Consider the following 17020-nt stretch of genomic DNA (forward strand, 5'->3'; position numbering starts at 1 on the left):
ATCTACCAATTTCTGCCTTAAAAATATCCATTGATGGCCTCCATGGCCTTTTGTGGCAATGAACTCCACAGATTCACCACCCTCTGACTAAAGAAATTCCTCCATCTCCTTCCTAAAGCAACGTTCTTTAATTCTGAGGCTGTGCCCTCTGATCCTAGACTCTCTCACTAGTGGAAACATCCTCTCCACATCCACACTATCAAAGCCTTTCACTATTTGGTAAGTTTCAACGAGATCCCCCCTCATCCTTAACTCCAGCAAGTACAGGCCCAGTGCTGTTAAACGCTCATCATATGTTAACCCACTCATTGCTGGGATCATTCTTGTAAACCTCCTCTGGACCCTCTTCAGTATCTGCAGTTCCTTCCTACACTTCCTCCAAATCCAAGGCGTAGCTATGGGCACTCGCATGGGCCCCAGCTACGCCTGCCTCTTTGTCAGGTACGTCGAACAATCCCTGTTCCAGGCTTACACTGGCCCTAACCACTCCCCCAAACTCTACCTCCGCTACATTGAGACTGCATTGGTGCTACCTCCTGCACCCATGCACAACTCACTGACTTCATACACTTAACCACTAATTTCCATCCTGCTCTTAAATATACCTGGACCATTGCCGACATCTCCCTACCGTTTCTGGATCTCACCATCTCCATCACAGGAGACAGACTAGTGACTGACATCTACTACAAACCTACTGACTCCCACAGCTATCTTAACTACACTTCTTCCCACCCTGTTTCCTGTAAAAACTCTATCCCCTACTCCCAATTCCTCCGTCTACGCCGCACCTGCACCCGGGATGAGGTGTTCCATACCAGGGGATCGGAGATGTCCTCATTCTTTAGGAAACGGGGGTTCCCCTCTTCCATTATAGATGAGGCTCTCACTGGGGTCTCCTCGATATCCCGCTGCTCCGCTGTTGCTCCCCCTCCCCCATTCGTAACAAGGACAGAGTCCCCCTTGTCCTCACCTTCCACCCCATCATCCGTCGCATACAACATAGAATCCTCCAACATTTTCACCACCTCCAACGGGATCCCACTACTGGCCACATCTTCCCATCTCCACCCCTTTCTACTTTCCTCAGAGACCGTTCCCTCCAAAACTCCCTGGCCCACTCGTTCCTTCCCACCCAAACCACCCCCTCCCCAAGTACTTTCCCCTGCAACCGCAGGAGATGCAACACCTGTCCCTTTACTTCTCCCCTCGACTCCATCCAAGAACCCAAACAGTCTTTCCAGGTGAGACAGAGGTTCACCTGCACCTCCTCCAACCTTATCTATTATGTCCGCTGTTCCAGATGTCAACTTTTCTACATGGGCGAGACCAAACGCAGGCTCGGCGATCGTTTCGCTCAACACCTCCGCTCAGTCCATCTTAACCTACTTGATCTCCCGGTGGCTCAGCACTTCAACTCCCCCTCCTATTCCCAATCTGGCCTTTCTGTGCTGGGCCTCCTCCATTGTCAGGGTGAGGCCCAGCTCAAATTGGAGGAAATGCACCTCATATTTTCCTTGGTTAGTTTACACCCCAGCGGTATGAACATTGACTTCTCTAACTTCAGATAGCTCTTGCTTTCTCTCTCCATCCCCTCCCCCTTCCCAGTTCTCCCACTAGTCTTCCTGTCTCCGACTACATTCAATCTCCCGCTCCCTCCACTGACATCAGTCTGACAAAATGTCTCGACCCGAAACGTCACCCATTCCTTCTCTCCAGGGATGCTGCCTGTCCGCTGAGTTACTGAAGCATTTTGCGTCTTCCTTCTTCTAGAATGATCAGCCATGATCACATTGAATGGCGGTGCTGGTTCGAAGGGCCGAATGGCCTACTCCTGCACCTATTGTCTATTGTCTATTGTCTAATACTTTTATATCCCTTCTTGAAATACTTTTTATTAGTTCTGGGGGACAAATCTGTTTGGAAATGAATCTGAGTTGCAAGGCTGTGGTGACTATTTAACAAAGACTTAAGAGATTCTTCCCTTTGCTCCTTAAATGAGAAACACTGATCCGGTTTCCTCCCACATTCCAAAGGCGTGCAGGTCTGTAGGTTATTTGGCTTTCGTATAATATATGGTCCCAATTGTGTAGGACAGTGTTAGTGTGCGGGGATCACTGGTCAACATGGGCTCGGTGGGCCGAAGGGCTGTTTCCACTCTGTATCTCTAAACTAAACAAATTTCAAACTGAAATCTCAAATGAAAGAACTTTGTGCAAATATATTGTACATTCATCCAATAATATCTTACATTAATGTTCGTTTACAGCAAGGAGAAATTGAAGGGGTGGAGACTCTTTAATAAAATGTTCACATTAGGCAACATTATGTAGCATCACTTCTTCCAGCTGGAGAAGGGAAGATTTGGTAGTTTCCCCCAATAATCTTGAGTTGGCCCAACCTGCCCTCAGAGATCAGGATGAATTTTATACACATAAACTGAACTATGTGACTATTGCATTTGACTTATATTGTTGGATGAATAGTCTGGTTTTTGGCGGGATCATCTTTTAATGCTTTCTATGATCTTCCCAATGGCACATGGCACAGTTGGTGGAGTTGTTGCCTCAACTGCCAGAGATCCTGTTCTATCCTGACAAGTGCTGTTTGTACGTTATCCCTGTGACTGGGGGTTTCTTCTAGGTGTCATGGTTTCCTCCCACTGTGCAGGTTTGTAGGTTACTTGGTTTGAAGGTCACTGGATGTTTTCAAGAGAGAGTTAGATTTAGCTCTGAGGCCTAATCAAGGGAGATGGGGAGAAAGCAGGAACGGGGTGCTGATTTTGGATGATCAGCCATGATCATATTGAATGGCGGTGCTGGCTCGAAGGGCCGGATGGCCTACTCCTGCACCTATTTTCTCTGTTTCTATGTTTCTATGTCTCTGTAATTTGTCCCTAGAGTGCAGGGAGTTGATGAGAAAGTGGGAAAACATAGTAGTGTGAGTGGGTGATCAATGGTCAGCGTGGATTCGGTGGGTCTAAACTAAACTAAGTTCTAGTTCCATCCTTTCTTTAGAGTATTAGCCAAGTGCGACACTGCCATTTGAGGGATAGAATTTCTACAGGCTCAGTAATATTCTATAATCTTGCTGAAGCCACACCTCATTAAAAATAGAAAGAGGAGGTATAAAGGGAATAGAAAAGGAGTTGTCCTGTTCCACCATTCAACACATGCAATCTCCAGAGGCTGGCAGTAATCAGTGCCATGTTGCCAGCTTCTCCTCACATCCCTTGATCCAGTTAGCATCAAGAGATAGATATGCCTCCTCTTTGCTTATATTGAATGATAAGACCGCTAGCTTAAAGACCTCCACAAATTCATCACTGAAACATCTGCTGATCGTGGTTCTAGACGGCATCCCCTGTACCCCGAGGCTGAGACTGTCCCTGGAGCTTCCATTATCAGGAACATCCCTCCCCTGATCCAATCTCTCCAGTTACAATTTACACCAAACAGTTATCCTCACTCAAATCATAGAAACATAGAAACATAGAAAATAGGTGCAGGAGGAGGCCATTTGGCCCTTCGAACCAACACCGCCATTCATTGTGATTCATTGTGATCATAACCCGAGCCTGCCTTCTCCCCATATCCCTTGATTCCACTAGCCCCTAGAGCTCTATTTAACTCTCTCTTAAATTCATCCAGTGATTTGGCCTCCACTGCCTTCTGTAGCAGAGAATTCCACAAATTCACAACTCTCTGGGTGAAAATGTTTCTTCTCACCTAAGTTTTAAATGACCTCCCCTTTATTCTTAGACTGTGTCCCCTGATTCTCGACTCCCCCAACATTGGGAACATTTTTCCTGCATCTAGCTTGTCTAGTCCTTTTACAATTTTATACGTCTCTATAAGATCCCCTCTCATCCTTCTAAACTCCAGTGAATACAATCTTTTCTCAAATAACAGTCCCTCCATCCCAGGGATTAACCTCATCAACCTACACTGCACTGCCTCAATAGCAAGGACGTCCTTCCTCAAATTGGAGTCATTGGAGTCCTGGTAACTTAGAACTTTAACACCTTTAATATAATACAATGCCAACAAAATCTTCAGCTTTTGTGAATTGCTGTAGAGTTCAGGATGTATCGGGCAGGTTTCAGGGAGTGACTTGGAACTCCACCATTTTATCCATTTTATCCCTTCCAATGTTTCAATTCTACTCAACCTTCAACTAAACACAAGGCCAAGCACAGTTCTCCCCTCTGCGGGCTTATGCTGCATGACCAACACTTTCTACACGGCAGACACAAAATGCTGGAGTAACTCAGCGGGTCAGGCAGCATCTTGGGAGAGAAGGAATGTGTGACGTTTCAAGTCTCGACCCATAACATTACCCATTCCTTCTCTCCCGAGATGCTGCCTGACCTGCTGAGTTCCTCCAGCATTTTGTGTCTACCTTCGATTTTAACCAGCATCTGCAGTTCTTTTCCTACACTTTCTACACAGTGTGGCCGCAGCGGTAGTTTATGATCATGGTCATAGTGAGGCTGGCCAGCAAAGCTTCAATGCATAAGAAAGAACTGCAGATGCTGGTTTAAATCGAAGATAGTCACAAAAAGCTGGAGCAACGTAGCGGGACAGGCAGCATCTCTGGAGAGAAAGAATGGGTGACACCTCGGGTGGATGTGACACCTCTTCTCCAGACTGTCCCTTCTCTCCAGAGATGCTGCCTGTCCCGCTGAGTTGCTCCAACTTTGTGTGTTCATCCTGCTTCAAATCCAACAAACCCCAACCCAGTCCCAGCTTCTTACAAAGTGTTTAGAAAATACACAGACAAACATGGCCGATGTGCTGGGCCTCTACAGATCCTGGGTCCCAGTCAGTAACAATTCCCTGGCTGTCGTTGGCAACTTCACTGACGTACTGGTTACTTCACTCAGCCAGGACTCATCTCAACTCACCAGTCATAGTCCTGGTAACTATTAAACAATTACTAGAGTCTCACACATAGAGTCTATAGGTTAGTTTTTTAGTGTAATTTAGAGATGCAGTGTGGAAACAGGCCATTCAGCCCACTGAGTCCGTGCTGACCAGTGGTCACCCATACACTAGTTCTATGTTAGCCCAATTTTGCATCATACACACTAGGGGCAATTTACAGCAGCCAATTAACCTACAAACATGCATGGCTTTCGAATGTGGGAGGAAACCAGAGTACCTGGAAAAAACCCACGCGGTCACGGGGAGAACGTACCAACTGCACAGACGGCACCTGTAGTCAGGATCAAACCCGGGTCTCTGGCATTGTGAGGCAGCAACTCTACCACTGTGCCAGTGCTCACCCAGAATTAGTTGTCAGAGGAGGTAGTTGAGGCAGGTATTATGACAACATTTACAAGATATTTGGACAGGTACATGGATAAGCAAGGTTTCGAGGGATAAGGGCCAAATCCAGGCAGGGTCGATGGGCCAGGTACTGTTGATGGGCCAGCATGGACGTTGGGCTGAAGGGCCTGTTTCCATACTGTTATACTCCAGAATAACCCTGGAGTGAGTTCAATTATAAGAATATGTTAAATGGACCATGATGTTCAGCATTGCAATGGCCGCATTGAGTGCATAGGATATGAGCTGACATTACTTTTAGGTTTCATAGAATCATAGTCATAGAGTCATATAGCACAGAAACAGGCTCTTCGGCCTGAAGGCCATACTGACCAAGATGCCCCATCTACACTAGATCCACCTGCCTATGTTTGACCCATATCCCACTAAATCTTGCTTACCCATGTATCTCCAAATGTCTTTTAAATGTTGTCATGGCACCTGCCTCAACTACCTCCTACTTCCATATCCCCACCGCCCTCTAAGTGAAAAAGTTGCCCCTTAGATTTCTATTAAATGAGTCCCCTCTCACCTTAAACCTATTCAAATTCATGTTGTTAGAATAAAGGCCAAAGGGAAAGATTTACAGAGCCTCAGTTTACAAGTAGATGAAAGAGCACACTGTAGACAAAAACACACTGTAAAAGCTTGATCCTTCTTGTTTTTTAGGGAGGAGAAATAGTCCTGGGAGCACCTGGCAGTTTTTTCTGGCAAGGTAAGGAACTCTAATATTGAGGGAATGTCCAGCGGTATAAACGCCACAGAGGTCAGAAGGAATAGGAGTAGAATTAGGCCATTCGGCCAATCAAGTCTACTCCACCATTCAATCATGGCTGATCTATCTCTCCCTCCTAACCCCATTCTCCTGCCTTCTCCCCATAACCCCCGACACCTGTACTTATCAATAAGGCTGAAAGAGCTTTAGTTTCAAAGCAGAATAATATTTGGGTAATTTCAGAATAACTGCAGGCCGTCCATGGGGTCATGAACGAGCTCCATGATGTGCATAAGATGGGAAATACACAAGAATCACTCTATGCGGTCACCAGAGAACCGTAGTGTTGTAGCTTACGACATGGTACATTACTAGGCTATTCACATTTCAGGGAGGCCACCTTTCATCAGGATGGTGAAGAAGGTCCATCAACTGGAAAATCTATTGTGTTTCTCTCTCACCTGATCTGCTGAGAATTTCCAGTATTATATACACCAATCAGCCAAAACATTATGACCACCTGCCTAATATGCTGTTGGTCCTCCGTGTGCAGCCCCATACGCAGCAGGGTGCGATGCACTGTGTATTGTGACACATTCCTCCTGTGACCACTATTAAAATTTTCTGTGACTTGTGCCACAGTCGACCTTCTGTCGGTTCGAACCAGACGGGATAGCCTTCGTTGCCCTCGCGCATCGATGAGCCTTGGGCGCCCAACACCCTGTCACCGGTTTGTGGTTTGTCCCTCCTCGGACCACTGTCGGTAGGTACTCACCACTGCTGACCGGAAGCACCCCACAAGCCTTGCCGTTTCAGAGATGCTCTGACCCAGTCGTCTGGCCATAACAATCTGGCCCTTGTCAAAATTGCTCAGGTCTTTACTCCTGCCCATTTCTCTTATATCCAACACATCAACTTCAAGAAATGACTGTTCACTTGCTGCCTAATATATCCCACCCCTTGACAGGTGCCATTGTAACAAGGTAATCAATGTTATTCACTTTGCCTGTCAGTGGTCATAATGTTTTGGCTGATTGGTGTATGAGGACTTTGTATCTGTGACACAATCTGCAGTCCACATAATTTTCAGTTTGTTGCAATGCGCCGGAGACCCGGGTGCGATCCTGACTGCGGTTACTGTCTGTACGGAGTTTGTACGTTCTCCCTGTCACCTGTGTGGGTTTTCTCCGAGATCTTTGATTTCCTCCCACACTCCAAAAGACGTTCAGGTTTGTAGGTTAATTGGCTTGGTATAAATGTACGATTGTCCCTAGTGTGCGTAGGATAGTGTTGATGTGCGGGGATTGCCGGTTGGCTCAGACTCGGTGGGCCGAAGGACCTGTTTCCGTGCTGCATCTCTAAACTAAACTAAATTAAATCAGAGAACCAGGCAGAAAACTGGGTTCGATCCTGACCTTGGGTGATGCCAGCGTGGAGTTTTCACATCCTCCCTTTCTCTGCTTGGTTTCCTCTGGTATTCAGGGTTCCTCCAACATCCCAGACACGTACAGGTTTGTAGGTCAATTGGCCTCTGTAACTTGCCCCTCGCGTGTAGGGAGTGGACGAGAAAGTGGGATAGCATTGGACTCGCTGGGTCGAAGGGCCTGTTTACAAGCTGCATCTCTAAACTAAACTAAAATGTTGCACATTTTTCACACCTCGCAATGCAATCAGATCAGCTTTAGCTTCAGAACCCCAGTACTTTGTCACTTTGCCTGCTCTCCCTGAATTGTTCAGTGTAGTTTAGTTTAGTTTAGTTCAGAGGTACAGCACGGAAACAGACCCTTCGGCCCACCGAGTCCGCGCTGACCAGCGATCCCTGTACATTAACACAATCCTAAACACACTAGGGACAATGTTACACATACACCAAGCCAATTAACCTACATACCTGCACGTCTTTGGAGGATGGGAGGAAACCAAAGATCTCGGGGAAAACCCACGTGGTCACGGGGAGAACGTACAAACATATGTGCAAGCAACTCTACCACTGCGCTACCATGGCTTCCTCCATGCTGGTATGGTGGCCATATCGAGTGATTTGTGTGTATTTTTCAATGTGTACACATAATGAAGTTCATTCATGACCCATTGTCTGTAGTTATTCAGATAAACCTTCTTCAGGCTGCTACAAGTCTAACATGATGCCACCAAGGAGCGTGGTACATCCACTTGTGTGGCACCCGTATTTCATGCTAAAGCCTCGAGGAGATATGATTAGAGACAGAAATGTTCTCAAAATCTCCCTGCTTTCCTTTTGTAACTTTGCTGGAAACCCATTTCTATTCTTCTGTCAGTAATAATGAGATTATAATCCATAACACCACATATATCTATCTCAATCTTAGCCTGAAGATAGACACAAAATGCTGGAGAAACTCAGCGGGACAGGCAGCATCTCCGGAGAGAAGGAATGGGTGATGTTATGGGTCGAGACCCTTCTTAAAATCTGCTCCCTACTTTGTCGTGTCATTCGCGACCATTCTCCCACCCCTCCACTCCATGAAGGTGAAGTCTCCCAGTCCCATGACATCCAACTGATGCTGTCCTTCAAATATCTGCTCATGTAAAGTGCCTGAGATATCAATGCTTAAACCTTCCTGTAATCCAATCAGGCCAGTTGATCGCTGCCGACATTGACCAGATTGTCCACAAATACAACCGCAACGATCCGCTGAAAGTATTGAGCCCGAGCAGGCAAACCGAAGATGCCAAAGGGTACCAAGATAACATCTTCTTGGGTAAGGCTCCAGTGCTCTTTACTGGGAATTTATATTCTGTATTTTCTCTTTGAGGATACAGTGGTGTTCTAAGTAATTGAATTAAATAGAATTGAATTGAATACTTTATTGTCCCTAGTGACAAATCACAGTGAAATTCTTTGCTTGCGTACCCACGGCATGCAGATAGTGGCCACATAAAGGGCACTGACCAAGTCACAAAGTATCACGTGCCAGGTCCACCCTTGTTCTCCCCCTCCCTCCCTCCAACCAATTATTTCAAGTATGCTGAGGCAGAGAGGCATCTGCAGGGTAGACAGTCAGAACCTTGATCTCGGAGAAAACCCACGCAGGTCACGGGGAGAACATCCAAACAGACAATCACCGGTAGTCGGGATGGAACCCGGGACTCTGGCACTTATGTGTGAGTAAGCCCGATTCCACGGGTATCTCTCCAATATATTGGAGCAGCTCACACCCGGGGAAAGAACATTCATTGCATCAAGATGGTCTTCCTTTCCACTTTGCCCCAACTGGCTGGTTCTTTCAACTCGCCACCTCTTGCCCAACCACTTCTTGCAGTGCAGCAAGACTATTATAGCAAGGGTCCATTGTTTATTGTGTGGTCAAATGAGAGCAGAATACTGGCTAAAACACTGGACAATATCCCATGCTCTTCTACAGAATAGTGGATGGGATCATTTACACCCAACTGACACCTGTCCTAGAGTCATAGAGTGATACAGCTTGGAAACAGGCCCTTCATAGTCATAGAGTGATACAGTGTGGAAACAGGCCCTTCATAGAGTCATAGAGCGATACAGTGTGGAAACAGGCCCTTCGGCCCACCTTGCCTTCACGTCCACCAACATGTCCAAGCTACAGTAGTCCCACATGCGTGCCAGTCCATATCCCTCGAAACCTGTCCAATCTATGTACCTATCTAACTATTTCTTAAATGTTGGAATAGTCCCTGCCTCAACTACCTCCTCTGGCAGCTTGTTCCATACACCCACCACCCTTTGCGTGAAAAACGTACCCCTCAGATTCCTATTAAATCCTTTCCTGTTCACCTTGAACCTATGTCCTCTGGTCCTCGATTCCCCTACTCTGGGCAAAAGACTCTGTGCATCTACCCGATCTATTCCTCTCATGATTTTGTATACTCTATAATATCACCCTCATCCTCCTGTGCTCCATGGAATAGAGACCCAGCCTACTCAACCTCTCCCTGTAACTCACACCCTCTAGTCCTGGCAACATCCACGTAAATCTTTTCTGAACCCTTTCAAGCTTGACAATATCTTTCTTATAGCATTGTGCCCAGAACTGAACACAATGTGGTCTCACCACCTGTCCACTCTGGGTAAAAGTCTTTTCTGAACGAAGGCAGCCATATAAAAGCAGCATCCCCTCAGCAATGCACTGTGGTGGGCCTAGATTACACACATCTGGAGTGGCACTTAAACACCTCACTTTCACAGTGATGAGCCACTCATCACCTGCCTTTACAATTCCTCTCCTTTGCACGAGCAATGGTTTAGTACTTTATGTGAAGGAAGGAACTGCAGGTGCTGGTTTAAACCAAAGACAGACGCAAAATGCTGGAGTAACTCAGCGGCTCAGGCAGCATCTGTGCAGAGGGGGAATGGGTGGCGTATCAGGTCGACACCCTTCTTCAGACTAGTTTAGCTTCATGTAGAGATTTAGATTTAGATTTAGATTTAGAGATGCAGCGCGGAAACAGGCCCTTCGGTCCACCGAGTCCGTGCCGCCCAGCGATCCCCACACATTAACATTATCCTACACACACTAGGGACAATTTTTACATTTACCCAGTCAATTAACAGACATACCTGCACGTCTTTGGAGTGTGGGAGGAAACCGAAGATCTCGGAGAAAACCCACGCAGGTCACGGGGAGAACGTACAAACTCCGTACAGATGGCGTCCGTAGTCAGGATCGAACCTGAGTCTCCGGCGCTGAATTCGCTGTAAGGCAGCAACTCTACCGCTGCGCCACTGTGCCGCCCCATACAGGGAGGAAACAGACCCTTCGGCCCACCGGGTGGGCACAGACCACAATCCCTTGTACACTAGTTCTATCCGACAGATGAAGGACAATTTACAGGTCAATTATACAATTCGGCCGACTGAGTCCACGTCGCCCAGCAATCACATACACTAGTTCCATCCCTCACACGGGGCACAATTGACAGAAGCCCGTTAACCTGCAAACGTGTACGTCTTTGGAATGTGCTGGAAAACTGGAGAACTGGGAGGAAACCCACGCGGCCACAGAGAGAACGTACAAACTCCACACAGACAGCACCTTAGCCAGGATTGAACCCCAGTCTCTGGCGCTGTAAGGCAGCAACTCTACCACTGTGCCACTGTGCTGCAGTCCTATTGGGGTATCTTTTCTATTTCATTTATCTTTAAAATAATTCAGTTGAAAAATAATCTGGAGTTTTTGCATCAGTTCTTTTTGTAGGTGAATGTCAGTTTTGTGTCACTAGCTGACAATACAATATATATATATATATATAGTTAGTTTATTTGTGATTTCACTCCTTACAGATCGTGCAACGAATGGGATGAAACAGAGTGCCTCTGGGGGCCACAGTGCAATACAAATGCTAAACATATAGACGGGATAACAGTGCAGTACAATACGATACAGTACAATACAATTAGACAGTGCAATACAATACAATACATATAGACAGGGGATTAATGCAATGCACACACTGGATCACTTCATTCATAGGGCATCATATTAAAGGCACAGGAATGTCCTCAGAAGCATTGTTTAACAAGTGACCTTCAATAAGCATGCTTTATTTGAATGTTTTAAGGTCAGAGAGTCACAGAGGCATAGAGTCATACAGCGTGGAAACAGGCTTTTTGCCCCACACGCCTCCCCTACACATAAACACTTCCATGAAAGTAATCTGTTCCACAACTCCCCTGCCACACCTTGTGTTCCCTGGAAAATATCTGCAGGCACCCTGTTGGGTAACCACTCATGATAAACTCCTGTTAGAGACACAATATATCAAGGCATAGATGTTTAAAAAAAGATGACATATTATTGAAGATATTGTCATGTTACTACTGAATTCCTCATTATCTTGTCAGTTGGCTTCAAGTTGTCAGGAAATCTCGTTTCTAATGGAAGATGTCACTTGTCATGTTGAGAAAGTCCCAGGACACTTACATTTGAAAATCTGTTCTGTTAAATGCAGCTTGAAAGGTGGTGAAATACTTGTCTCGTGATATTACCTTCATAACCATCTGAATGTGTCTAATTTCCAGGCTCCTCGCTTGCCATGGGGGAGTTCACAGGCGACTCTGTAAAAGGTAGGGTTCATTGTCTTCTACTATTCTAGTTTAGTTTAGTTTAGAGAAACTGACCCATCGGCCCACCGAGTCCGCACCGACCAACGTTCCTCGCACACTAACACTATCCTACACTCATTAGGGACAATTTACACTTATACCAAACCAATTAACCTACAAACCTGTACAGCTTTTGGAGTTTGGAGGAAACTGAAGATTTCAGAGAAAACCCATAGGGTCAGGGGGAGAACGTACAAACTCCGTACAGACAGCACCCATAGTCAGGATCGAACCCAGGTCTATGGCACTGTAAGATAGCAACTCTCATTAATCCTGAGAGACTCTAGACCAAGTTATTCTGCATTGTCTGGGGATATGTGTTGTTTTGTCTTCCTGTGCAGTAGAATTAAATTCTCAATTAAATTCTTTTTGATTAGAATCTAGTTACATCTCATTTTAATATGGTCCAAATAAATCCTATGAGGCACCTTAATATCATTCTCATTTAATTGCATCTTGTTCTCACTCCACATTGTACAAGATTCCGAAGGTCTATTTGCTAACATAACAGAATTCGGAGGGGCAAACGGTGGTCTCAGTTAATGGCTTGAGACAGGGAAAGCAGAGTTTGTGCACATCTAACCCAAAAATATCAAATAGCTTCATAAGTTCATGTTCACAGGTTATTGGAACAGAATTAGGCCATTTGGCCAATCAAGTATACTTCGCCATTCAATCATGCCTGATCTATCATTCCATCTTAACCCCCTTCTCCCCATAACCCCGGACACCCGTACACATCAACGATCTATCTATCTCCACCTTAAAATTATCCCATTGACTTGTCCTCCATGGCCATCTGCGGCGATGAATTCCACAGATTCACCACCCTCTGACAAAATAAATTCCTCCTCATCTCATTTCTAAAGATACGTCCTTTTATTCTGAGGCTGTGGCCCCTGTTCCAAAATTCTCCCACTGGTGAAAACATCCTCTCCACATCCACTCTATCCAGGCCCTATCCAGACTTACCGGCACATGGCACCTAACATAGTGTTGGAACCCTAATTCCCACATGAACTCATGTTTTTGGATATGGAGGACAGATACACTTGTGGAGTGGGCAACAGAGGTGAGAGTCAGAGTCAAATCTAAAGCAATGTAGAAGTCCAGCCCATTACATACTTGTCCTTAGAGCAGCACAGTGGCACAGCGGTAGAGCTGCCGCCTCATGGCTCCAGAGACCCAGGTTTGATCCTGACCTCAGGTCAGATCGCCCGGCGCGGGGAAGCTGAGATCCCCCCCTATGCGGGAGCTTGATCGCCCCGACGCACAGGGCTTGACCGCCGGCTACGGGAGCCAAGATCGTCCCATCAACGCAAGGCTCAAGGCCCCCGACTGCGGGAGGACAAAGAAAGGAAGAGATTGAACTTTTTTTTCCTTCCATCACAGTGAGGAATGTGGGGGAGTCACTGTGGTGGATGTTCATGTTAAAAATTTATTTGGGTGTCTTGTTGCTCTTTATTGGTATGACTGTATGGCAAATCAAAATCCTCGTATGTTGCAAAACATACTTGGCTAATAAAGTACCATTATTATTATTATTATTATTATTATTAGGTGCTGTCTGTGTGGCGTTTACACGTTCTCCCTGAGACCGCATGGGTTTCCTCTGGGTGCTCCGGTTTCCTCCCACATTACAAAGATGTACGGGTTGTAGGTTAATTGGCCTCTGTAAATTCCCTTTAGTGTGTATTGGGAAATGTGAAAGGGTGATGAATGGTTGGCATGGATTCAGTGGGCCGAAGGGCCTGTTTCCATGTTGTTTCTCGAAGCTAGACTAAGCAGAACCCATGGGAATGAATTGAAGCTGGTAAATCCTGAAGGAAATGTACTTATTTTGTACAGAAGTCTGTTGTTTCCATTGGAAAACTGGAGAAACAATCATGTTCTCAGGTACAGGGGGACAAGTAGGATTGCTTCAGTCAGTGGGAGTTCTTCCAGTCGTGACTCCAGCCTGGAGCAGTGAGAGTGTTTTCTATAATCTCCCCACATCCTCACCATCTCCGGCATTTTTCTTGGAAAGACCCTCACGTATCTGTGTTGCCCATCATCATCCCACCCTGGGGTGAAACTTAACATCCTGATCAGCCACACCCATCCCACACCGTTAATGCTCATAGTTTGTGATTAATTTGGGAAGTAAGACTCAGGCTGATGGTTTGGTTGCGGAGTAGGAGGCATGACTGATGGGAGGAGTAGTTTAGTTTAGTTTAGAGATGCAGCATGGAAACAGGCCCTTCGGCCTACCGAGTCTGGGCCAACCAGCGATCCCCGCACACTAACACTATCCTACAGACAAGGGACAATTTACAATTTTTACCAAGCCAACTAACCTACAAACCTGTACGTCTTTGGAGTGTGGGAGGAAATCGGAGCACCCGGAGAAAACCCACGGTCACCCACTGGCGCTGTGAGGCAGCAACTCTACCGCTGAGCCACCATGCCACCCTTTTGGGGTATTTGGAGGACTCTGAGGAAGGGGTGCGATGGGGGATGTTTTTAGCATAATGGGGACCTGCCTGTGGTGGGTTATAGACAATAGACAATAGGTGCAGGAGGAGACCATTCGGCCCTTCGAGCCAGCACCACCATCCAATGTGATCATGGCTGATCATTCTCAATCAGTACTCCGTTCCTGCCTTCTCCCCATACCCCCTGCCTCCGCTATCCTTAAGAGCTCTATCCAGCTCTCTCTTGAATGCATTCAGAGAATTGGCCTCCACTGCCTTCTGAGGCAGAGAATTCCACAGATTCACAACTCTCTTCCTGTTGTCAGGCTCCATGGCCTGTGCTTGGCCAGGGAGATCTCATGTCAGTAATGAAAGGCTGTGAAGGCCTGTTTCAGGAGGCCCGCCGGGCTCAGTGCAAGCCTGAACACCTCTTCTATAACTTTCATTCATGCATTAGAGTGTTGGTCGGGTAGGCACTCAATCCATTGTACATTAAAAGACACAAAGTGCTGGAGTAACTCAGTGGGTCAGGCAGCATCCCTGGAGAACATGGACAGGGTGTAGCCAAGACCCATGTCTCAGACTGGTTCTAATACCATGCCATGGCCTTCATTCACATGGACACATTGAGATGTACTTTAAAATTAATCCAATGTGTCCACTCTTTCAATCTGCTTGTTCATTGTCTCTTTGTTAATAAAAAATTCTAACTTGGATCTCAAATGTGAGAACAAAAGAATTGGGTGATCAACTTTTCAGTGTGCCCTTTGTGCCTATGTACTAAAGGACCCGACCCAAAAGGTCACCTATCCATGTCCTCCAGAGATGCTGCCTGGCCCGCTGAGTTACTCCAGCACTCTGTGAATCGTCATCTCTCCGTGTTCTCCACAGATGCTGCCTGACCCGCTGAGTTACTCCAGCACTCTGTGAAACGTCACCTACCCATGTTCTCCACAGATGCTGCCTGACCCGCTGAGTTACTCCAGCACTCTGTGAAACGTCACCTACCCATGTTCTCCAAAGATGCTGCCAGACCCGCTGAGTTACTCCAGCACTCTGTAAAATGTCACCTATCCATGTTCTCCACAGATGCTGCCTGACCCGCTGTTACTCCAGCACTTGGTGTCTTTTATGTAAACCAGCATCTGCAGATCCTTGTGTCTAGTAATTGATTTACCATTCATCAAACAAACCTTTTATCTACCTGTTCATTCCACAGAATATGTCGTTGGAGCCCCCAGAGGGAAAAGCACACTGGGTTCTGTATGTATCATTTATTACTTAAATGCTTTTTAGTTTTTAGTTTAGATTTTTTAAGATAGTGTGGAAACAGGCCCTTTGGCCACGCTGACCAACGATCACTCTGTACACTAGCACGATCCGAAACACTATGGGACAATTACCCTACAACCCTGTGCATCTTCGGAGTGTGGGAGGAAACCGGAGCACCCGTAGAAAACCCACACAGGTCACAGGGAGAGTGTACAAACTCCGGACGGACAGCACCCGTGGTCAGGATGGAACCCGGGTCTCTGGTGCTGTGAGGCAGCAACTCTACCGCTGAGCCACGATTAAATGTTCATCCAATTAATATTTCTATCAGTAATATTAACCACAAAACATCTAGTCAATAAGCAGGAAGCAGGCTAAATCCACAACGACCATTGATCACCTGTTCACATATTAATTAGTTCCACACACTCACTACACATTTGGGGCAATTTACAGGGGACGGTTAATTTACAAACTTGCATGTCTTTGGGATGATGGAGGAAACCTGCACGGTCACAGGGAGAACATGCAAACTCCACACAGACAGCTCCCTAACAGGTGACAGCTCCCTAACAGGTGAACTCAACGGGCTGAAGGGACTGTTTCCATGCGGTATCTCTAAGCTAAACTACATTAAATATCTGAAGACAAGTAGTCTGGGCCTGAGCAGGTCCATTGTTTAAGATGAGCGTTTTTTCAGGATATTTTTCAGGTTTAAGCCAGCACCCAGAGATAGCACAGTATGGTGGCTTCTGGCCTGGTCTTCCAGATCACGATTGAACCTGGGTCTCTGGCGCTGTGAGGCAGCAGCACTACCAGCTGCACCATCATGCCACACTAATGGACTTTATCTGCTCATGAAGGGGCTAGCTCATTTTGGATTCTATAAGTTAAGTGACCTCCTTTGACAAACCATTTGAGGAACTGGACCCGTTTACAGGCAGACAATAGACAAGAGACAATAGGTGCAGGAGGAGGCTATTCGGCCCTTCGAGCCAGCACCGCCATTTAATGTGATCATGGCTGATCATTCTCAATCAGTACCCCGTTCCTGCCTTCTCCCCATAACCCCTGACTCCGCTATCCTTAAGAGCTCTATCCAGCTCTCTCTTGAAAGCATTCAGAGAAT

The 17020-nt window shown here is 46.3% G+C and overlaps 1 protein-coding gene across 1 annotated transcript in view; it reads left to right on the forward strand.

Moving 5' to 3' along the window:
* LOC144607519 (integrin alpha-8-like) overlaps positions 1–17020 on the forward strand; it is a 139277-nt gene that overhangs the window by 34913 nt on the left and 87344 nt on the right. Inside the window, exons 6-9 of the mRNA XM_078424418.1 lie at positions 6000–6045; positions 8661–8786; positions 12083–12127; positions 15839–15882. Of these exons, the coding sequence (XP_078280544.1) occupies positions 6000–6045; positions 8661–8786; positions 12083–12127; positions 15839–15882 (261 nt within the window). The remainder of the gene's footprint in view (positions 1–5999; positions 6046–8660; positions 8787–12082; positions 12128–15838; positions 15883–17020) is intronic.

Source organism: Rhinoraja longicauda, chromosome 29, assembly GCF_053455715.1.
Source record: "Rhinoraja longicauda isolate Sanriku21f chromosome 29, sRhiLon1.1, whole genome shotgun sequence".
Taxonomy (NCBI): Eukaryota; Metazoa; Chordata; class Chondrichthyes; order Rajiformes; family Arhynchobatidae; genus Rhinoraja; species Rhinoraja longicauda.